Source organism: Arvicola amphibius, chromosome 1, assembly GCF_903992535.2.
Source record: "Arvicola amphibius chromosome 1, mArvAmp1.2, whole genome shotgun sequence".
NCBI lineage: Eukaryota > Metazoa > Chordata > Mammalia > Rodentia > Cricetidae > Arvicola > Arvicola amphibius.
This window is the reverse complement of record NC_052047.1, coordinates 151,393,151-151,416,801: the sequence shown is the minus strand read 5'-3', so window position 1 is coordinate 151,416,801 and position 23,651 is coordinate 151,393,151. Positions and strand designations below refer to the sequence as shown.

At 47.7% G+C, this 23,651-nt stretch overlaps 1 protein-coding gene across 1 annotated transcript; it reads left to right on the top strand.

Annotated features, from left to right (window-relative positions):
- Positions 1-1,160: 1,160 nt before the first annotated feature.
- Lgals12 (galectin 12) lies at positions 1,161-10,607 on the top strand. Its single transcript, XM_038313346.1, has 9 exons — positions 1,161-1,339; positions 3,932-4,020; positions 4,154-4,367; positions 6,667-6,786; positions 7,336-7,374; positions 8,109-8,135; positions 8,662-8,750; positions 9,718-9,868; positions 10,461-10,607. Exons 1-9 carry the CDS (start codon positions 1,271-1,273, stop codon positions 10,605-10,607), a joined length of 945 nt encoding a protein of 314 aa, XP_038169274.1. The 5' UTR covers positions 1,161-1,270.
- The last annotated feature ends 13,044 nt before the right edge of the window (positions 10,608-23,651 follow it).

Sequence of the window (23,651 nt, the reverse complement as noted above, 5' to 3'; positions counted from 1 at the left end):
CCACAGAAATACCTTTGGCTCTGCTGCTCCACCTACCCAGCAGGAGCTGAACAAACTCCCTGGCTTGTGCTTTCAGTTACAAGCTAAGTCGAGGCTTCTCAGACATTCATGCACAACAGAACTGCCTGCAGGGCCAGTTCTTGAACTTCACCCCCAAAATACCCTCTTCAGTAGGCCTGGGGTGGAGGCCCCACAATTCACCTCTCTGGCAAACTTCTAGATGAGGAGATCAGGTGAAGTAGCCCATCCAGATCCCTCAGCGCAGGCCCCTCACTTGCTCTCCCCGTCCCAGGAACTATTTTCCTTTTCTGCACCCACGCACTTGGTCCTGCCAGGAATTCCCTGCTGCCAAATCTGACACGGTTAGACTAACTAGACTAAAGACAAGTTAGGCTAAAGTTGAGAAGTTATGCTATTTTTAAAGGAGAAGCTTTACTGGAATCTGTACCAGGCCTTGAGGCCTCTCCTAAAACACAGCTCTCTAGGCCCAGGCTCAAACACAACACCCGGCAATGGGCACCCTCTTGACCCACAGGTGAACAAAGGGAAGTGACTGTTCAGAGAGAAGAAATGACTTGTGGGAGGACACAACACGCAAGAGCAGAGGCTGAGTTCCCACCAGCCCAGGCTGCTCTGTCTGAGCCCAAGGGAACTCTCCTCTCCCTTTACTGGCCCCACTTTCTTGTGACCCCTAGTTGGTCCCTGGCATTTGCAGCTAATGCTGAAATGGTCTCAAGGGACTGTACAACTGGGAGAAAGGGGCATAGGGAAAGAGGCAAGGGAATGAGGGCAGGAGGAGCCAGGGAGCTGGGGGCGGAGCCTCTCGAGGAACCTGCACACGTGTACCACCACCATCCCTTCCTCTGACCCGCTGAAGGCCCAGGTGAGCCCTCGCTGAAAGGAGCCAACCCCAGGCTTCCCTTTGAGATGGCAGAGTGCTTCAGACACAGATGGGTTAGTTAACCGGCCCGTGACTGAGAGCCAGCTACCAGCCCCTGGACAAGGCGCTCCTGCTAGCAGCATTCAAAGCTGCTGCTGTGTACCGCCACGGCTGGGGGCGGAGCGGGGGCCGATATGGGTCCTAGAGGTGGACCACTGACCTTCCCAGGTCTGCTCCAAAAAGCATTAGGACTCCATAAAGAACAGGTGAGACTAACAGCTTGAACAGCTGTTACAGAGGCTGAAGACCCTGCCTGGAAAAGATTCGGTGGGGGACAGCGCTGCTGGAATCAGGATTGGCCGCTGAGTTGGAGTTGCCCCGCCTGCTCCCATGTCCGCGGCTGAACACCTGGACCCGATTCCTGACAACTTCATCCTGCAGCCGCCGGTCTTCCACCCGGTGAGTAGTCTTAACTCAGTTGAGGAATCAGCTAAATTCCAGCTTGCATGGGAGTGATTGGGCTCCCAGGGTCCTTGCCTCTTCAGTTTGTCTCTTCTGAGCGGGGTGACCAGAAGAACGGAGGTGGGATTGTTGAGAGACACTAACGACTAAAGGAAGCTGCTTCTCCGAGCTGGAAGGAAGGGCCTGGGAACGCTCCCAATCAGGAGTAGTGGAAAACCTTCTCTCCTTCCTCCCGTTCAGTGCCCAGGAGACTGCAGCCCAGCAATGCTCTACAGAAGGCCAAGCTCCCAGCAGGCACTGCCACTAATGAGCACTGGTTATTACCTTGCCCTGCTTGGTCGTCGTCGCGTCTCTAGAGGCCTCCATCTCTCAGTTAATTAACACATTCTGCCAAGAGCCTGGGAACTGGAAGCCACTGTGCTGCTGGGTCCTGCAAAACTGTGGGCACCATGCCATGTGGAGAGCCTGGCCTCTGGCATCTCCCCAGGTGCCTGAGTAATGGGCTGAAGTACGGGAAATCTCCTGGGCGCCCATCGCCTCTTCACAGGCTAAGAACCACCACCTGGAGGGCTCCCTGGGGTGGTCTGGGTTCTCTGATTGCCACTGGGTGTTGACAAGCAATACATGAAGGCTGACACTGTGACCCCGCCACGGGGTTCACCTGCTGGCCTGTTGGTAAGCCTTTTGCAGAGCTCCCACAATGCTCAGATACTTGCTGAGCCTGTTGAAGGGAAAGGCAATGAGGCTCCAGTTATAAGGGGCTATGATCTTAATGGGAAAATATCTAGCCAGTGCCTCTATACTAGGGAGCCAAGGACCAAGCTAGCATCGTGAGCTAAGTGCTCCGAGAACTCAGGAGAGGGAAAGCAAAAAAGTGTCCAGATGGAGACAGAGAGAAAAGGGTGAGAGGGAACACGCCCAGAAAGAGTTGAAAAGTGTATGCGTACTTTAGGAAGGCCAGGTGTAGCACGATTAATAAAAACTCAGAGACAGAAATTGGGGTTCAACCTGAAGACCAGAAAAGCAAAACAGCCAGCCACTGGTTCTTACCTCGACCTCAGTCTGAAATGGCGATCCTGCCTCCAGGAAACCTCAGAATGAGACTGAGACTGAGAGCTGTCTCCTCCCATTTTATAATCCTCTCTAGTTCTGAGATTAAGGGCATGCACCACTACTGCCTGGTTCCTATGGCAAGCTACTGTGGCTACTGGGATTAAAGGTGTGTGTCATTGCTGCCTGGCCTATAGGTCTGGCCAGTGTAGATGTTTACTTTGCTGATCCTCAGGCAAACTTTACTTATTAAAATACAAATGAAATATCACTGCAGCCAGGCACCCTCTGTGTGAGAAAAGATGGGCCCCGGGGGTGACTGACCACTGCTGGTGTCTCTGAGAGTTCACAGCAGGGTCAGCTTGGTCCCAACTTCTCCATTCTTTCCTCCTCTCAGCTCCTAAACTCTGGACACTCACCAGTCCTCAGTTTCCTTCCCGGGTGGCATCCAGTGGGTGAACTCCTCAGTGGGGGTCACAGTAGCCTGTTGGTGCTCTGACAGGGCCATGAAGCTATATTATAGGCTTCCCCCAGACATTGTGGTTTTGACATCACTGCCCAAGACAGGAGAGCTTTGAGAAGACCTGTGATGGTTCATTGGACTAACCACTTGATGGGATTTAGAATTGCCATGGAAACAAATCTCTAGATAAGCCTGTGAGGTATTATCTAGACACCATTAATCAAGGTAATGAGAGTCACCCAGAGTGTGGGGTGGCACCATTCTGGGGGCTGAATCCTGGTCTAAATAAAAAAGCGTGCATCAGGCTAAGCACCAGCTTTCATGGTGGCCTGAATCCTGACCGGATACAATGTCACCAGCTGCCCTGCCTCAGGCTAAGCACCAGCTTTCTTTGAATCCTGACTGGAATATATGTGACCAACTGCTTCACGCTCCTATTGCCGTGATGGACTGGCCCCTGGAACTGTGAGGCAGAAGAAACCCTCCCTTCCTTCAGCTGCTCTTGTCGGGGATCTTGTCAGAGCCATGAGAGAAGTAACTTACCCCAGCATATCAGAGAAAACTGGCTCTTCCCCACAAGGACACTTTCTCTTGAAGGCTTATTAGCTACTTTGTCTTATTGCTGTGAAAAAAATACTTAGCAGAAGCAACTTAAGGCAGGAAAGCTTTGTTCTGGCTCCCAGCCATAGGAGATGTGTCCCCTTGCCAGGAAGGTAGTAGGAGGTGCCACTCTCACAACTCAAGTGTCAAGAATAGAAGGCCACGAGGCTTGTACAACACTGGTCTTTGCCTTTTTATTCGGTCTGGGAGCAGCCTACAAAAAGGTACTGCCCCCATTTAGGGTGGGTCTTCCCACTTCAATTATCCTTACCTAGAAAATCCCTCACAGATGTTCCCCAGAGTGTGTTTCTGCAGTATCTGTAAATTTCATCAAGCTAACAGTCAAGATTGACTTCACAGTGGAGAAGCTGAGTTTCCTGGTCTTTCCTCTCCACCACACCCACCCCTACATACAGAAGTCCCTGGCTCCGCCTCTAAGTCTTCTCACCCCGGTTCTGGTTCTCTTCCCTGTTCAGGTGGTTCCCTATACCACAACAATTTTCGGTGGCCTGTATGCAGGCAAGATGATCATGCTGCAGGGTGTGGTCCCTCTACATGCACAAAGGTAAGAAGGACTGTCTAAGACTTCGTAGAGCCCAGATTTAGGGGCATCAACCTGGGGTTCCTCTCTATCTTCAGAATGTCTATGGGTCTCTGATCAGAAGGGCCTCTCAAAAATCACACAACGCTGCCACCAGGTTTCAGGTGGACTTCCAATGTGGGTGCAGCCTGCACCCTCGGCCAGATATTGCCTTCCACTTCAACCCTCGCTTCTACACTGTCAAACCCCATGTCATCTGCAACACCCTTCAAGGTGGAGTCTGGCAGAAAGAGGTCCGGTGGCCTGGTGTCACCCTGCAGAGAGGTGCTAGCTTCCTCGTCCTCTTTCTCTTTGAGAACGAAGAGGTGAAGGTGAGTATAAAGTATAAAGGAGATGCATCAAGCAGTCCAGGCCTGGCACCCTACACCATTCCTTCTCTTGTCCAACTTTCCGTGACCCTGCGATAAACAGCACTGTGGAGAGGGGGCTAAGGCTGCTCTGGGCCCACACAGCAGTAAGAAAACACTAAGGCCCCTGGGTCTAGCGGGCAGAAGAATCCATGGTCAGGGCAAGCACTTGGAGGGCTCCTGCTTGGTGTCGGGCACTGTGCTAAACCCTTTGTGAGAATTGTGCCCATTAAGTCCTCCCCACAAGGTCTGAGGTGGGTACCGTCACAATCCCCTGACAGCTGAGGCAGCAGGAGACAGGGAGAGTACTTAATGCCCAGACTTTGACCTCCAATATGAGCCTAATAGACAGATAATGAGACCTTCAGAAGGCTCCATAGGACAAGATTGCTGTAGAAGGGAAGTGCTAATGCACACGAATTATCCCCAACTTCCTGAGCCTTGGTTTCCTTCCTGTAGATAGGAGAAGGAAGAGGAGAAGAAAGATAATGGCAGTGATAACAGTGGTGGTGGTGGTGGTGGTTGCCCTGAACCACATGGCGACCATTGCTGTTTGACAAAGTTCTAGCATTCAACATTGTAGACAATTCTCCAGCACCTTTTAACTTTCATTTTTATGATTCTCACTACGTGTTATGGGAGTTCCCTTATGTCTTTTCCTTTGGGAAATTCCATGTGGGCTTTGAAGGATGAAAATGTGTAAAACCGCAGCCTCTTTAAACAAAATAATTCCTAGGAAAAACTTCCCTCCACCGTGGAACCATATAGCTGGATGATTCTGTGCTCAGGAATCCTGTTGTGCCCTCGCGATTACACCAAGAACAGGAAAGTTAGAGGTTTACTAAGGACACACTTGACGCCAAGGATGAAATGCCTACAATTCAGATCCAGGGCCTGAGGCCATTAAGGGCAAGAGTTCATTTAATAAGTACAGAGAAATCAAAGTGGAATAAGGGGAAAGAGTAAGACATCTTGATCCTCTCTCCCAGGAGCATATGAGGGGAACAGGCCCATATAGTAAGAGACCAAGACACAAGGGAGGCAATTAGGGGACAGCTCAGCACAAATGCTGCATCCTGCCCCTAGTGATATTACCATGCACGAGAATGGACCACAAGATATACGATGAAACCCACTTTAAGAGTTTTATTAATAAAGAGAAGGGGGAGGGAAAAAGGGGGTGGTGCACAGGCTTGTTTGAAAGCAAGGTGGTGAGAGAACGTGGAGTGGGCGTGTCTGCTTTTTAAAAGCAGTTTAGCACATGCGCATAGGGGCTCACATGGACCCATCACACAATTACAGTGACCACTCTGCCCGTAGATTACCTAGGGCATAAAGTCCTAGAGTTACTAGGCAGTTTGCATGAATGCTGATGGTGCATGCGAGGCCATGGGACCCAGAAATACTAACGCCTGGGGTGACTAAGCATTCTGCCTGAATGCTGATGGCTGTGGGAACCCGGATGTAATAGAAATAACAACACCTAGAGGAGTGAAAATTGTTCTTAAATTGTAGTGAAGTGTCTGGGCCCCAGAAAAAGTCCTTTTCCCAAAGTCATGCATTTGGTTAAAGGCCTCCTTTCCTTCAGGGACTTGAGGAAAGTTCCTACTTGCTAAAAGCGGTTATTCTTATCTCTGGCGGGAGCAACTTGCAGTCCCCATTGGTATAAGTGGGCTACTGGTGGAGCTGCTGACCCTTTGAGTACAATAGGCATTTAGATACTTGCCAAACTCAAAACTTTTGTCTCAGAAAAATGCTATAACGAAGGGCCACTTTTGCCCCTGAATCAGTGAGCCTGCGTTCAATCTTGCCTGTGGCTAAATTAAGTACAAAAGATGTAACCGGTTTCAATAAGCTCGATGGCAGCTTTCCTGATTCACCCTCAGATTTTGTCCTTCTCCCCAACCCCGACCCCGACCCCCAACCCCAACCCCAGGGCTCCATATTTTCTCTTTGCCACCTGACCCCTGCCAAAGCAGGTCTCCAGCAGGCAGCAGCAATGATAATGCTGACAACTCACACTGGCTAGGAAGGGAGAGCTCTGTCATAGCGCATGGACAGTGCTCTGGATCAGCTCTGCCACCTACAGCTCTCCAACCTGGGGCAGATTACAGAAGTGTATCTGCACAATGCACCTGTCTTGCAGAGTTTGGAAAAAAGTAAGTAGAATCTAGGAAGGCATGGGCATGCTAGGGCCTGGGAGAGATTATGCAAACAGTAAACAGTGGACCGCTCTTCAGCTGGGCTCTGTCTGCTTCTCCAGGTGAGTGTTAATGGACAGCATTTTCTTCACTACCGCTACCGGCTCCCACTGTCACGTGTGGACACCCTGGGCATATATGGTGACATTTTGGTGAAGGCTGTTGGATTCTTGAACAGCAATGTAAGTGAGCCATGACTGGGTCAGTGGTGGCTTCTGACTTCCCCTGATCTGGACAGGTCTGAGGCTCGCTCACTCACCCCAGACTGAGAGACGGAGAGCTTACATGCCCCAGATAACTGAGAGAGACGAAGTGCACAAGGTGTCAGAAATGAACGGGGTGGGAAGAAGAGAAGGTAACTTCAGTAAGGAAGCCCTGGAGCCATAGACAAGAATCTTTCCTAACAGTGGAATCTGCTTGTCACTGAGGGAGCAAAGGATTCAGCACATCAGGATCCATGCAAGTTGCAGTTTGAAAGATAGACCCTGTCTACCCAATTAACTTATTCAAAACACAGCTAAATGTGTGGCTCAGTGGTAGAGCACTGCCCCGGCAAACAGAAGGCCCTAGGTTCAAACCCTAGAGCTGCCAAAAACAGCCCTGGGTTGATTCAGTAAACCTGAGGTGGGGCCAGGAATAGAAATGCTCAACACACCAGCTTTAAAAGGCATGAGATGCAGACAGGGACTTACAGTGGTCCCAAAGGATTGTGGCTTTTTTTTTCTTAACAGCCATTTGTGGAAGGCAGCAGAGAGTATCCAGTTGGATATGTGAGTTCCTTTCTTCTGTTTTTTATTACATTTATTTATTTTGTGTGTGTGACTACACAATGTGTCCATGTGTGTATGATGAGGAAACCATGCATGTGTGGAGGTCAGAGGACAATTTGTAGGAGTTTCCTTTCCCCACATGTATCCAGGGAAGGAAGTCAGTCGTCAGGCTTGATGGCTCCCCAGCACAGATATCTGAGTCTTTGGGGAGCAAGGCTGGACAGTCATGCTTAGACGCCAGCTGGCCTCTGTCCTCCCTGCACATGGTCACACAAGGCCCAACTGACCCTCCCCTCACTGCTGTGGACACCGGCAATATGCCTGGCTCCCTTAAGTCCCTGGAAAGCCCAGATTTGCTTCTCCTCTCCTATCTCCAAGGTATCTAGCTACCTGCAGAGGCCCATGATGCCCATTGGAAGATACTTTCTATGGAGTTTTAGCTCCTCAGACCAACCCTGCAAGATGACTGAGGTTGGCTTCACAGGACAAAAGAGGGAGATGAGAGCCATGACCTTACTAGAGACATGGGATGGCCGCTCCACCCTCCTTCCACCTCTTCCGCACCACTCAGAGAGGGGTATCTTAAGATTCAAAGGATCCCCCATTGGGAGTCCAATCGCTCACCTGCTGCTAGGAGAGGCACAAACTCTGTGTCCCCCAATGCAAGCAAAGTAGGAAGACCTCTTTGCCCAGACAAATGCTAACAGCCTCCCCTGCTTCTTTGTCTCCTTCAGCCCTTCCTGCTGTATAGCCCCAGACTGGTAAGTAGCCCTGCTCCAGGACTCTCCTAGAGCGTAGACCCATTTCAGCTCCCTGACTTCCCGGACTCCCTCTCTCTGTGGAACACCACATTAGTGGGAGGGTGAGGCAGCTCTAGGCTGAACTCCAGGTTCATCTTCCCCTCTTCACTTACTCTGCAAACGGGTATTTAATACTACCCTGTGACCGGCTCAGTGCCAAGCATTAGGCTAGGGGGGGTCCATCCAGTCCCAGACCTCCAGTTGCTCATAGGTGTCAGAGTGACAAACTGCCGCATGCCTGCTGTATACGGTTCAGAGCACATCTGTAGAAGGCACCAGGACACTGAGCGCAACCTGGAGGGGCCCGAGGAAGCTCTCAGCAGGTCTACAGCAGGTGCTTACTATATGGCAGGACTGAGTCTCCTAGTTGCAAGCCTCTAGAGAAACTCACCTACCCTGGTGTCCCTGGGTCCCTGAGGGTAGCCTGCTGGTGAGGGACCCTGACACCCCTATGATCACCATCTCAGTCATTTTCTATCTCTGTCAGGAGGTGCCCTGCTCACGTACTCTTCCTCAGGGTCTCTGGCCTGGGCAAGTCATCGTAGTTCGAGGACTGGTCTTGCAAGAACCGAAAGAGTAAGTATTTAATTTCTAAGAAAGGACAGGAGGGAGGGAGGGAGGGAGGGAGGGAGGGAGGGAGAGAGGGAGGGAGGGAGGGAAGGAGGGAAGGAGGAAGGGAGGGAAAAAGGAAGGAAGGAGGGAGGGAAGGAAAGAAAGAAGGAAGGAAGGAAGGAAGGAAGGAAGGGCCCTGTGGTTAAGTTTCCAGCATCACCATTTCGCCGCTTATTAGAGCAGAGGAAAGAGAAGTAAGTTAGCCCAGGTTGCAGAGATCGTGACCAGGGTTGGGGCTGGGAACGGTAGCTCCAGTCATGGGTGCTGCGTCCCTGTGGAGTGAACTAGCTTCACATCACAAGTCCCAGAAAGGAACCTTTGTAGTTGAGACCCAGATAGGGGATATGGCCTCCTACTTTTTCGCAATGCTTGGTTTAGGAAACAACCAAGCTACCCTAGAAAGGAAGTGTTTGGGAGCCAGAACCTAGAGGCAGTTAGAAAATGGATGCTTCCTGGCTTCCCCTCCAGTGGATACTCAAACCCTGACCTGTAGCTTAGATCCATTTAGACTAGAGGCTTCAGTGTCCCCTAATGTCACCCTGACCACATTCAATCTCTCGGTAAGAGATTCCCTCTAGATGCCCATTAAAACTCTGGAGCTGGAGAGATGGCTCAGCATCTAGGAACTCTCCCAATACAACACGAGGGCTGGAGTTCAGACATCAGCACCCATGGAACAATCCAGGTACACTCATAATCCCCAGCACCCATGGAGACAGAGACAAGAAGAACACTGGAGCCTGCTGGCCTCTAGCCTCACTGAGAAGCTCAGGGAGGGAGCCTGTTTCAAAAGAATAGCAGAAAAAAATTAGGGAAGGACACCTGACACCCTCCTCTAGTCCTGGAGTCTCTGCCTCCAGCCTTCTGCTTCAGAGACACAACAGCCTGAAGGCAACAGAGACTGATCCACTTCTCTTCCTGTGTCCTGTAGTTTCACCCTGAGCCTGAGGGATGGGGCCACCCGTGTTCCTGTGACACTCAGAGCTTCCTTCACAGACAGAACACTGGCCTGGGTCTCCTCCTGGGGACGAAAGAAGCTGATCTCAGCCCCCTTCCTCTTTTACCCCCAGCGATTCTTCGAGGTAGGTCTGAGCCATCACATCTCTTCTGGAGCCTATTCCCATAGTGATCTGGGAGACTATGGGCTGCATCTGGGTATCAATGAGCAGACCAATACCCTGGAGCTAGGTAGCCAGAGCCAGTCCCACAGAGAGACTGTCCAGACATTGGCCTTCAGTACTCTATACTGATGCCAGAGATGCTGGACCCAGAAACACAGGCATAATGAATGCAGGTGGGGCCAAGCATCCGTTGTCTTTAAAAGCTCCCCTAAGCCTCTAATGGCCAGGTGTGACAGAGCACACCTGTAATGCCAGGCCTTGGAAAGTAGAGGCAGAAGGATCAGGAGTTCAAGGCTAGTCTCAGCTACATAGGAAGCTTGAGGCCAGCCTGAGCTTCATGAGACCTGATCTCGAGTTCCCTTTATGGCTCCAGCGTTTAACCAGGACTGAGAACATTTCCCAGTGGAAAGCAACATTGCAGATGGTGAACTTTAACCCCTGGACCTGACTGTCTCTGATCATTGTGTCCCCTCATTAGAGGAGGATTTCTCTAGTGGTACAGCAGGGAGGGTTTGTCTGGAAGCCCACCACCCAATCAGGTTCTTCTTACCAGGTACTGCTTCTGTGCCAGGAGGGAGGGCTGAAGCTGGCACTCAATGGGCAAGGGCTGGGGGCCACCAGCCTGGATCAGAAAGCCCTGGAGCAGCTGCGGGAGCTCAGGATCAGTGGAAGTGTCCATCTCTACTGCGTCCACTACTAGGGAGGACTCCAAGGGCACCCCAATCGAGGAGAGAAGAGGAAGGGCAGCTGCAGCCAGGGCTCCACAGTACAGCCTCGCTCTGCCATCCTCGCTGGACCATTGACCTGTCCTGACATCACCACGTCAGGCCTGTTCACGTCAGGTCACAAGCTTGCGTCTATAAGGGCGTCAGGGCCCCACGACTAGGGAAGGCTTATAGCTCTGTACCTCTTCTACCAGGAGCTTGGTGGCTCTGTTTTCCTAGACTGTACTCAAGGAGAACAAACTTTATAACCTCACAAAGACATACACACATTTATTGCATTTTAATCAATTCTGAAAACAAGGGTCCAGGTCAATGTGGTGGCCCTGCACCCATCTTCAGCATTCAAACTCTGCCTTGGTCCTCCTTCCACCACTCCGTGGGGCCATGGGGCTGAAACTATCCAGGCCCAGCCACTGAGAAGGCAAATAGAGTGTGAAAAGATAGGCCCGGGCCTATGATCAACACATCCTATCTACCCTCAAAGGCCATCCCATCTATAGTCACATTTCCATTTTCACTCAGATTTTATCTACAATTGCTCAATAGTTTGTGAAGCTTTGCCCAAAGTCACAACCACCACAGTTGCTTGCATGGTTTTGGCTAAAGGAAAATAGCCACATCCCAGAAAAACACACTGATAATGAGGTCACATTTTAGTCACCTAGCCATGTAAACAACAATGATCACTCATAAAATTATAAAAATAGTCTAGGTGGGTCAGCGGCTATGCTGTCTATGTATAATATACTCTGGGATGTTCACATAGTGGCAAAATGGTTGAATAATGAGTTTCTCAGAATTTCTCCCTGTCATAAAATGACACATGACTTAGCGGAATGAAAAAAGGAAGACTGTAGACGGTTTGATTTGTTCTACTCCTGGAAATAGAGTCTGGGCTCACCTTACAATGGACCTCGGATTATATCACTTGGAAATGTTTCTGTGACACCATCCACATGCCCGTAGCTGTGACAAGTCACTGGGTGGAAGATGCTGATGAAGGATTCGCTATTTCGTAACTTTATACTCTAAGCAGAGAGTCATTTTCTTCCCTCATCTGTTTTCCAAGAATGATCATATATCTATCATGAAAAAAAGAACTCAATAAATATGTGGGGGTGACTTTTACTACCAATATGCCTTTATTATAATCCAGGAAAGGTAGAAGTCAGAGAAAAAGATGGCTGAGAGGCAACCCCTAGACACCAAGGCTCCGGATTCTGGGAAGAATATGGGCCAAAAAGAGAGACAGGCCACTTAACCAGGAGCAAAGCCTGTGCCTGCTCTTATATACCTTGATGGTCTTCTTATACCTTTAAAGCCAACCCTAAAACTCTGTAGAGAAATTTTTTTTTTTTTTGTTTTTTCGAGACAGGGTTTCTCTGTAGCTTTGGAGCCTGTCCTGCAACTAGCTCTTGTAGACCAGGCTGGTCTCGAACTCACAGACATCTGCCTGCCTCTGCCTCCCGAGTGCTGGGATTAAAGGCGTGCGCCACCACCGCCCGGCTTGTAGAGAAATTCTTTATTCTCCTTAAAACTTTTTCTCAACTTTTCTCAGATACCACAATAGTTTTAGATTTAGGTATTATTAGATACCACAATAATTTTTTTAAATAAACTTGTTAAGGACTTGAAAGATGGCTCAGCAATTAAGAGCACTTGCTGCTCCTCCAGAGGACCCCTGGTACAATTCCCAGCCTCCACATGGCCACCCATACCTATCAGTAACTCCAGTTCCAGACGATCTGATGCCCTCTTCTGGCCTTCACAGGCACTGCATGAATGTGACAGATATACACAGGCAAAACACCCACATAAACAAATAAAAATTAGCCAGGTGGTGGCGGTAGTGCACGCCTTTAATCCCAGCACTCAGGAGGCAGAGGCAGGCAGATCTCTGGGTTCGAGGCCAGCCTGGTCTACAGAATGAGTTCCAGGCAGTCAGGGATACACAGAGAAACCCTGTCTCAAAAATCCACCAAAGAAAAGAAAAAAATTTTAAATAAACTTGTCAGTTCCCACACATACATATTCCATGATTTGCACTAATACCTCAGCAGCAATTGTTGATATAATCATATTTACTTATTTAATCTACTAAAGAAATAAATTATATTGAGAAAAATCTAATATACTACCTTAAAATTTTTGGAGTAAGATTTATTTGGTGCAGATGAATCTTAATAAATACATCATGCATTTATTCACTACTATGTATTATTTTGTATTATATTCATAAATTAAATTGGCCTGTCATTTTACTTATTCATACGTATTAGTGGCTTCTCTATTGCTGTGATAAACACCGTGACCAAAGAGACTTCTAAAAGACACGGTTTATTTAGGCTTATGGTTCTAGGAATTTGTCATGGCAGGAGACAGCAGGCATGATGGCTGAGTAGCAAGATGAGAGCTCGCATCTTGAACTATGCAAGCAGGGAGAGCAAATTCAAAATGGCAGAAGTCTTTAAACTCCCAAAGCCATCCACCCCCCCAGTGACATGTTTCCTCCAACAAGGCCACACCTCCCAAGTCTCCCCAAACAGCACCACCCACAGAGGACCAAGTATTCAAGCATCTGGACTATGGGGAGCATTCTCCTTCAAACCACCAAATCATGCATGTGTTAGACTTTCATTGCTACGACAATTTAAGGAGAGAAGAATTTTTGCTGTCCACTCATCATGGTGGAGAGCACTTGGGACAGCTGCTCACATCAACCTGGAAGCCAAGGGTGAGGTGGGATATGCCCACACTAGCTAGCTTGCTGTTTTCTTTTTCCTCTATGACTCCCAGCCTATCAGACCATGGTGCCTGCGTTCGGGTCAGGTCTTTCACACTTAGTAAATCCTCATAGACACATGGGAATCACACTTCACTTCTCTTCCAGACATTGCCTAACAGAGTATGAAGGAAGTTAAATCAAATACTCAAAAGTCGACACAAAAGGAATAGCAGCAGCTGGTAGATACTACCTGGCCTTCAGATGGAGGCATTAAATCATCTGGAATTTTCCATGATAGCATCTGCGACACAGAGACAGTGCTCTTCTATAAATGCCTTGGGTGCACCTAACTCCAGTTTGTCTTTAGAAGGCACTTGCTGTGGAAAAGTCCACGTTCTCTGCTGGACTGGACTTTGAGATCCAGGATGCCTGTGCAGGCCCCAGTCCTGCAGGGTCAGGCTCACCCTGTGTCTGGTGTAGCAGAGCTGTGAGGGGATTTCCATATAGTAGTAAACTATGGGATATTCAGACTCAGCTAATGTAACCCACCCCACCCCAGCTCTGTAACCCTGGCTCTCTCCTATTTCCTTCAACACATTTGTGTGCTTCAGTAAAAGTGTAGAGAAGCCAGTCATAGTGGCAGAGGCAGGTGGATCTCTGTGAGTTCAAAGCCATCCAGGTCTACAGAGTGTGTTCCAGAGCAGGCAGGGCTACAGAGAAAGACCCTATCTCAAAGAAAGAAAAAAAAAAGTAATACGGAATGATTAAAAGTGTTGTCTAAGGCTGAAGAGATGATGTATCAGTGGTCAAAAGAGGTTCCTAACCTTGCAGAGAATTCTAGCTCAGTTCCCAGCATCCATGTTGGGCAGCTCACAGCCACCTGTAACTCTAGTCCCAGGGGATCTAATGCCTCTGGCTTCCAGGAATAAATGCACAAATGTACACAGAATCACGACAGAAGCACACACATATATATTATGTAAAAATCTTTAGGAAATAAAAGAGCAGTGCAGGTTTAGCGATCTGAACTCTGACCCCTCCATGGCAAGGACAAACAGGCTGAACTCTGACCCCTCCATGGCAAGGACAAGCAGGCTGAACTCTGACCCCTCCATGGCAAGGACAAACAGGCTGAACTCTGACCCCTCCATGGCAAGGACAAGCAGGCTGAACTCTGACCCCTCCATGGCAAGGACAAGCAGGCTGCACTCAGTAGAGGGCAGCTCGGTGTCTCCCCCCCCCCCCCAGCTGGACTCAGAACAGACTTTGAACGCATCTCCTGATAGTGCTTCAGTAATCTCCTTCGTGTGCTCAGCTGTGCCGGGACATTGGGTAGAAGACACTGATGAGGATTGGCTAAGGTTAGCCCAGAGCAGTGTAGGGAACCTGCTGTCTCCTGCGGTGAGACACCATCTCCTCTCCGGCAGGACATTTCAGAGCATAAAAGGCCTGGTAATGTTTTTGTGAGCCCAGTACTGATTGCTAAACGTGTGGGAGCCCAAAAATGTGAACCTGCTTCACATTGTCAGGAGGTCAGAAAGTCTGAACTTATTCAAAGTTGTTGACAGGTGTGGCTACAAAACAAGATATCCTAACCCAAGAAGCGGTTGCTTGGTGGTTTGGATATTTGGCCCAGAGAGGTAGATCTGCTCCACCCTGACCAAAGGTCAGAAAATTCAAGCACGCTTCTGCTCCTCCCTTTGAAATAGGAGGTTTGACCTAGGGAGTGGCTGCCTGCAGGATATTTGATCTAGGGTGGGTTCACCGCCCAAACATCAAATACTTTTCTCAAGAATTGACTTGAAGTCTTAAGTATTGGAGCAAATGACTGTTCTGGTTGTCCTTTGTATCATGTTAAAGCAGTCTTTTGCAAGTGAAAAATAGTTGCCTTCCCGGCAGTATCCTACGTATCTGTGTGTCTTCTTACCTAACATTTCTAACCCTCACACTCCTGCCCTGGAATGCACGAACCCGCCACAGCTAGGATCCTGGCAGAAGTCACCCCCAAAAGGTGGCTCCTGACACAAACAGTGAGTTTCTTCCTTAAAAATTGAAAAGGATGGACAGAGAGCTGGCTCGGCGGTTAAAAACATGTACTGCTTTTTCAGATGACTTGGGTTTGCTTCCCAGAATCCATATCAGACAGCTCACAACTGTCTCTAACTCCTGTTCCGGGGAATCTGGTGTCTTCTAGCCTCAACAGACACCTGCACACATGTAGTACATATAAACTTACAGAAACACGCACACACATACACATAAAACATAAGTTAGTCCTTTTTCTAATTTCAAAGGAGTTTCAATTAAGAAATATCTAAACAAAGAGTACTGAAACCAAAACACATGTGTGTGCAAAAGTAAACAAGTGATGTGTTTTACCATCATTGCTTGTGCTGGTGGAAATTGTTTATATGCCAGAAAAAGAGGAAAATATATAGATTTTGATTTATGGAATTGAGCCCCTAAAACAAGTCATTTTCTAGTTTTGAATGCAGAGAGCAATTTTCACCCTCCCTGTTTGCTTTGTTCTCTGGGCATCCCCAGTCAGCCTCTTTCCTCGAGACTTTCTCAGAAGAAACACCTCCCTCCTTCACTTTGCACATTCCCCTGCTACCTGACACACAGCTCCTGAGAACTTCCCAGTTGCCTGCAAAGGGAAATACACCCAGGGGTAGATAGCTGCCTTTGTGCTAACAGAGGTGCTTACTAGAAAGATCATCTTTATCTCTAGTCACCAGATATTTTTTTCTAATAAGTGCACAGAATTGCTGGTGTCCCTGTGTCAGGGGAGCAGCAAATGGCAATTGATATCAGGAGATCAGCCCACTGGGAAACAAAACCCTGCTGGTGAATCTCAGATAGGCAAGGCCCTACCAGCCTTCACCCCAGAATGTTTCTTGCTAGTGCTGTGTCTTTGCATGTTTGGAGCTGCTGTTTTTCTCTGGTGTCTGGCATGGTGTGAATGGACTTAGGGAGATCCCCACTGCCCTTAATGAAGTAAAATAATCTTTTGGAACTATCCCATTCTACTGGGCATTTTACTATGAGATGATTTCTTCTTTTTTAAAGAAGATAGATTTATTTATTTATCTATTTTACATAACAATTCCAGTTCCCCCTTCCTCTTGCTATCCCACCTTCCTCCCACCCCACCCCCATCTGCTCCTCTGCTCCTCAGAGAGGATAAGGCCTTCCTGGGAAGTCAGCTAAGTCTGTCCCATCACTTCCTTGAAACAGGACCAAGCCCCACCCCACCCCAACCCACCCTCATGTCTGGGCTGAGCAAGGTATCTCTCCATAGAGAATGGGCTCTACAAAATCAGTTCATGCATTAGGGTTAGATCCTGCTCCCACTTCCAGTGACTCCACATACTGCCCAAGCCACACACATCATTGTCACATGCATTCAGGGGACCTGGTTCAGTCCTATGCAGGTTCCCCAGTTGTCAGTCCAGAGTCAGTGAGCTCCCACTAGCTTGGGTCAGCTGATTTTGTGGGTTTCCCCATCATGGTCTTGACCCCTGTGTTCATATTATCATTCCTCCCTCTCTTCCATTGGACTCCAGGAGCTCAGCCCAGTGGTGAGTTGTGGATCTCTGCATCTGCTTCCATCTGTTTCTGGATGAGGGTTCCAGCTTCTCTGGGATTGTGGACTGTAGGCTTGTTGTCCTTTGCTTTATGTTTGATATCCACTTATGAGTGAGTGCATACTGTACTTGTCTTTCTGGGTCTGGGTTACTTCACTCAGGATGTTTTGCTTTTTTTTTCTAGTTCCATGCCTGCAAATTTTAAGATGTCATTGTTTTTTACCACTGGCTAGTACTCCATTGTGTAAATGTACCACATTTTCTTTATCCATTCTTTGGTTGAGGGGCACCTAAGTTGTTTCCAGGTTCTGGCCATTATGAATAATGCTGCTATGAACATAGTTGAGTACATGTTCTTGTCGTACGATTGTGCCTCCTTTGGGTATATACCCAAAAGTGGTATTGCTGGGTTTTGAGTTAGATTGATCCCTAATATTCTGAGAAATTGCCGTATTGATTTCCACATTTCCCATTTATCATCTGTATATAGGAGGGTTACTGATTTTTTTGCTTGAGTTAATCTTGTTTCCTGCCACATTACTGAAGGTGTTTATCAGCTGTAGGAGTTTCCTGGTAGAATTTTTGGGGTCACTTATGTATACTATCATATCATCAGCAAATAGTGAAAGCTTTACTTTTTCCTTTCTGATTTATATCCGCTTGATCTCCTATTGTTGTCTTATTGCTCTAGCTAGAATTTCAAGTGCTATATTGAATAAACATGGAAAGAGTGGACAGTCTTGTCTTGTTCCTGATTTTAGTGGAATCACTTTGTGTTCCTCTCCATTTAGTTTGATATTGACTATTGGCTTGCTGTATATTGCCTTTATTATGTTTAAAAAGGTTCATTGTATCCCTGATCTCTCCAAGACCTTTATCATGAAGGGGTGTTGGATTTTGTCAAAGGCTTTTTAGCATCTAATGAGATGATATGTAGTTTTTTTCCTCTCCATTTGTTTATATGACAGATTACATTGATGAATTTTTGTATGTTGAACCATCCCTGCATCTCCGGAATGAAGTCGACTTGGTCATGATGAATGGCATTCTGCCCCCTCAGCAGTGGAAAGCCGCTCTAAAATACTTTAGCCCCCATTTCATGGGTAGCTTGCCTTTCACCAGGAGAGGCCATTTTTTAAGGCTCCAATTATACAGATTATCAAGACTTTAATCTTCCTAGAAAACCCATCGCCAGCACTCAGTACCACTGCCATGAGGGCCGGCCTCTACCAGCACAGGCCTGATGGGGACCTAGGAGTCAGTGAACTAGGACCTTTCTGTCCAAGGGAGTAAGGAAACACACTGCTGAGGGGGCATAACGTATGCGGGTGTCTTTACAGATTCACTTGAATAAGACTCAGATACAAGGTGCAAGGGGGACACTGAGATGGGCTGCTGGGAGTGCAAAGTTATCTGAAGACTCATCCACACCATGGACAGCCTACCAGACTCACAGACAGTGTCCTGGATGGGGTACCTGATAGAGACCAGGGAGAAGGGCTGGCTGGTCCGGATTCTAACAGAGCCAGACTCTGGTTAGATTTCAAGTTGCCTGGTGCTAATGTGTGAGCAATAGAATCCTGCCTTGAGCAAACCTTTTGTGCAGCACCCAAAAGGAATTCATTTGTGTCCAGAACACAGAGCCATGTCCAGTCCTGTGGCCCAGTGGGGATCACTTATTTAATGGGTTCTGTGTGTGTTGGAAATGACTCTGAAGTGGACTTCCCCTATCTGAAGGGGTAGCTAAATTGAACTCACTCAGAAATGTCAACAACTATCATTATGACCAAGCAGAAATCCAAGAGGTGTGTCTGTGATTGCTCAGATTACTTAGCCACAGCAGAGGATAAATTCAGTCCTGCCATTCCAGGGATTGTCTTTCTGTTTCACACTACAGGCCCTGTGCAGGTCTGGAAGGCAGGAGGGAGTCTGACCAGAGGCAGATTGTTTCTGTCTCCTCACTCCTGGTGCCTTCTGATGACACAAGCATTTGGGCCATGGAAATCAGCAGGGTTTAGCTGTGGGGTATAGCTCAGTGGTAGAGCACTTGCCTTGCATGTGCTGGCCCCTGAGTTGGCTCCACACCATGGCAAAAAAACAAGTAAAGATCTTGAATTCGAACATTTATTTTATAAATAGCAGTGTGCTGTAGAATAATCCTTCTGTACACTGTGAATATGTATTACTCCCATTGGTTAATAAAGAAGCTGATTGGCCTATAGCAAGACAGGATAAAATTAGGTGATACATCACACTGAAAATGCTGGGAGGAAGAAATGTGGAGTCAGAGGAGATGCCAGCCAGCCACTGAGGAAGCAGCACATGTAGAAAATGAGGTAAAAGCCATGAGTCATGTCACAAAGCATAAATAAGAAAGGGGGTTAATTTAAATGTAAGAGTTAGGTAGTAACAAGCCTGAGCTATCAGCCAATCATTTATAATTAATATTAAGTCTCTGAATTAGTTATTTGGGAGCAGGTGGTTGGTTCAGGAGAACTCTGCCTTTATGTTGGCACGGTAGTTAATCTTGATGGGGCATTTGATTGATGGAATATAGAATCACCATGAAAACAAGTCTCTGGGCTTGTGTGTGAGGGGTTATCTAGATTAGGTCAAATGAAGTAAGAAAAACAACCCTAAATGTAGCAGGCACCATCCCATGGATAGGGTCTCAGACCAAATTAAAATGAGATCATGATTAAAGCAGGGGGCTTATCACTCTCTGCTTCTCACTGTTGATGCAATGGGACCAGTCCTCTCCTGCTGCTGCTGCCAAACATTCAGCAGTTGTGTACTAGTCCCCAGAACTGTAAACTAATATTCCTTCCTCAGTGGCTTTTGTCAGGTATTTGGTCACAGTACCAAGAAAAATAACTAACAGAGTTAGAAAAGCAACTCCCAAAAAATTGTTCTCTGACCTCTGCAGGGGCCCCAAGGCATTGTACACACACACACACACACACACACACACACACACACACACACACACACAAATAAATGTTAAAATAAATAATTACGTGGATAGCTGGGGTAGTGGCACATTGTTGGGGGCTGCAGACCCCTGGCCCCTTGGATTTCTTTGCCTGCCTCAGACCCTTTGCCTGCTGGAATGAAACAACTTGTTTTCCTGTGCCTGCAGCTGCTCTGAGCACAAGAACCTCATGAGTTCCTGATGGCAGAGGAGTGAATTCTGGTGGGTTTTACAGCTGGAAATCCCAGGAGCTGGGGCGTGGCTATCAGTTAAGGATCCCTATATAAGCTTCCCTGGACACAATAAAGTTGGCATTCTTGTTTCAAGGATGACCTGTGGCCCATGTCTCTGTCTGTGTGCGTGTGTCTTTAAATCTCCAGCCCCTTTCCCGGCTCGCATACCATCCCACAGTGCAAGTGTTGCAGCTCATGTCTATAATCCCAGAACTCTGGAGGCAAAAGCAGGTGGATCTCTGTGAGCTCAAGGTCAGCCTGGTCTACAGAGAAAGTTCCAGGGTAGCCAGGTCTACACAGAGAAACCCTGTCTCAGAAGAAGGAGGAGGAGGAGGAGGAAGAGGAGGAGGAGGAGGAAGTGGAGGAGGAAGAGGAGGAGGAGGAGAGGAGGAGGAGGAGGAGAAGACAGTCTTGTGCATTTAATTAAAAACAACTGCTTTAGGGTTTCTATTGCTGGGAAGAGCCACCATGACCACAACAACGCTTATAAGGAAAAGATTTCATTGGGGTGGCTTGCTCACAGTTCCAGAGGCTCAGTCCATTATTATCATGGCAGGGGACATAGCATGCAAGCAGACATGGTGCTGGCTACATCTTGATCAGAAGGCAACAGGAAGTAAACTGTGACACTGGGAGGTATCCTGAGCATAGGAAACCTCAAAGCCCTCCCTCACAGTGACACACTTCCTCCAACAAAGCTACACCTCCTAATATTGCCACTCCTTATGAGTTTATGGGAACGAATTACATTCAAGCTACCACAACAAGTTTTAATGGATCAAGGATGTTGCTCAGTTAGTAGGGTGCTTGCCTAGTATGGATGAAGACCTGGTTCTGTCCTTAAGACCCCAAAAACTAAGCATGATGGCACATACCTGTAATCCCAGTGTTTGAGAGGTGGAGGTAGGAGGCTCAGAAGTTATTAAAGGTTATCCTCACTACATAGTGATTTGGAGGCCAGCCTGGACTACATGTAAGTCTATCAAAAAAACAAACAAACAAAAAACCCTGTTTCTCTGACCCATGTAAGAGCTAGCCCCAAAAGAAACTCAAATTTAACCCCTTTTAAAATGCCACGTACATGGAATGGAGAAATACTCCAGAGGTTAAAAGCAGGGAACCTGGGTTTGCTTCCCAGCACCCGTGTGTGCTGGGGAAGGTGTCCCAACCATCTGTAACTTCAGTCCTAGGGATTCTGACAATCTGTAGATACGTTGCTATGACACACAGGTACAAATCAGAAGACAACTTTTGGGGGTCAGTTTTCTCCTTCCAGTATAGGTCCCTGATGTGTATCAAAATTTTTCTTGAGGAGACACTACACACGTGTCTACTCCCCCCCAGTTAGGGAGCCCACAACAGACCAAAGTACAGATACCACTAAAGTCCATCTTGGTGACCCAATGAGTTTCACTGAAGTTACAGGAATATGGATGAGGGGTTACTTGAGCAGAAATGACCAAGGCCCACCCCAGCATGGGTGACAGCTCACAGAGATGGGCACCTGGAGCACACTGCACAGACTCAGGCAGCTCAATAGGTTGGTGTTGGGGAATATTATTTTAAGGTGTGTTGCTTTTGTTTATGCTGCATTTGTTTAACTCTGTGAACTTGTGATTCTCTCCCTGTCTAAAATACCTGATGGTCTAATAAAGAGCTGACCGGCCAATAGCAAGGCAGGAGCATGGATAGGCAGGGCTAGCAGGTAGAGAGGATAAACAGAAAGAAAAATGAGGAAGAAGAGAACAAGGAGAGGAGGACGTCAGGGGTCAGACACCCAGCTACACAGCAAACCACAGAGAAAGAAGTTAAAATAAAGTATACAGAAATAGAGAAAGACAAAAGCCCCAAAGCAAAAGGTAGTCCAGATAATTTAAGTTAAGAAAAGCTGGCCTGCAGAGAAACCCTGTCTCGAAAAACCCAAAAAAAAAAAAAAAGAAAAAAAAAAAGAAAAGCTGGCAAGAAACAAGCCAAGCTAAGGCCAGGCACACATTACTAAAACTAAGCCTCTGTGTGTGATTTATTTGGGAGCTGGGTGATGGACCTCTCAAAAAGCCAAAAGAGTAAAACATCACACAACAGGTTGGAAAGTGTCCTTTCCAAATGACTGAGTTGGTCTAAACCTCTTCCAGGCAGCTGATCTGCAGCACCCCTGAAACTATTTTAAATTGTTGAATTTTCTGCTTAAAAAGCTTCCCTGTTGGATGAAATATTTCACTTGCAGAGGATCTGGGGCCAGTTCCCAGATCCCATGGGGCAGCTAATACCCATCTGTAACTCCAGTTTCAGGGTATCCAGTGCCTCTGCTGGCCTCCACAGGCACTGTGCACACACTGTGCACATACATATGTGCGAACACATATACACATAACTTTTAAAAAAAAATCAATTGCAAAGGGGATACCTTGCCCCTGGGATGAGCACTAAGTTATTAGTCACCCCAAAACCACAAGTACTACATGATTGAGCCATTAGACACAGTTAATTGACTTAATAGAAACCACTTGACCAAAAGGCAGCCTATGTGTAGGCTGAGCTCTGTGGTGCACTGAGCCAATCACATTCTCTCTTGGGAATTCAGGGCTGATGTAAGTGATAATGAAATGAGGTGGGAAGAGAAGGGCAGGTGGAAATACTGGACCAGTGGTGAGCACTGAGGAGGAGGAAGAGCCAAGGCAGAAGGACCTTGTACTGGTTAGTTTTTCTCAAGGTGACACAGGCTGGAGTCATCTGGGTAGAGGAAGCCTCCGTTGAGAAATGCCTCCATGAGATTGGCTGTAGTTGAGTCTGTAGTGCATTTTCTTGATCAATGATTGGTGTGGGAAGGAGGGCCCATCCCACTGTGGGTGGTACCACCCCTCAGCAGGTGGTCCTGGATTATATAAGAAAGTAGGCTTTGAAAGCCCTGGAGAGCAAGCCAGTGAGCAGCCCCCCTCCATGGTTTCTGCTTCAGCTTCTCTCAACAAACTGTGACCACGAATGTGTAAGCCAATAAATCCTTGCCTCCCCAGTTGTTTCTGCTCTTTAGCGCAGCAATAGAAAGCTAACTAGAACACACCTGGAATGCAGAGGGACATTGGAAGGCTTTAGGAAGACCAACCAAGAAGTATATCCTGAATTTCTATGCAGAAAGGGGTTGTACTAGGGGTTGAGCTTTAAACCTCATGCACCCCAGGACAGCACTCTGCCACTGAGCTACAGTCCCAGACCTAGAGGATCTGTCTTTCACACTCCTCTGAATATCCATAGACTCCAGCTCCTGAGTCTCAAGGTGCCAAGTTGGATCAAGTTCTAGGCCAGGAGCCCTGGTTATCTGAGGTTTCTGTCCAGGCTGTTTCCTTTGGCATACCACATCTGTCTGATGAGATAATCATGTCGGACTCTGTTTTCTGCAATGCAAAGGGTGCTACAGCAAAGAAAAGGAACAAGCAGGAAAGAATATTGCCCAGAACAGAACCCAGAGCTTCCCTCCAAAGACGTCACACCAGGTAGCTACTGCAGCA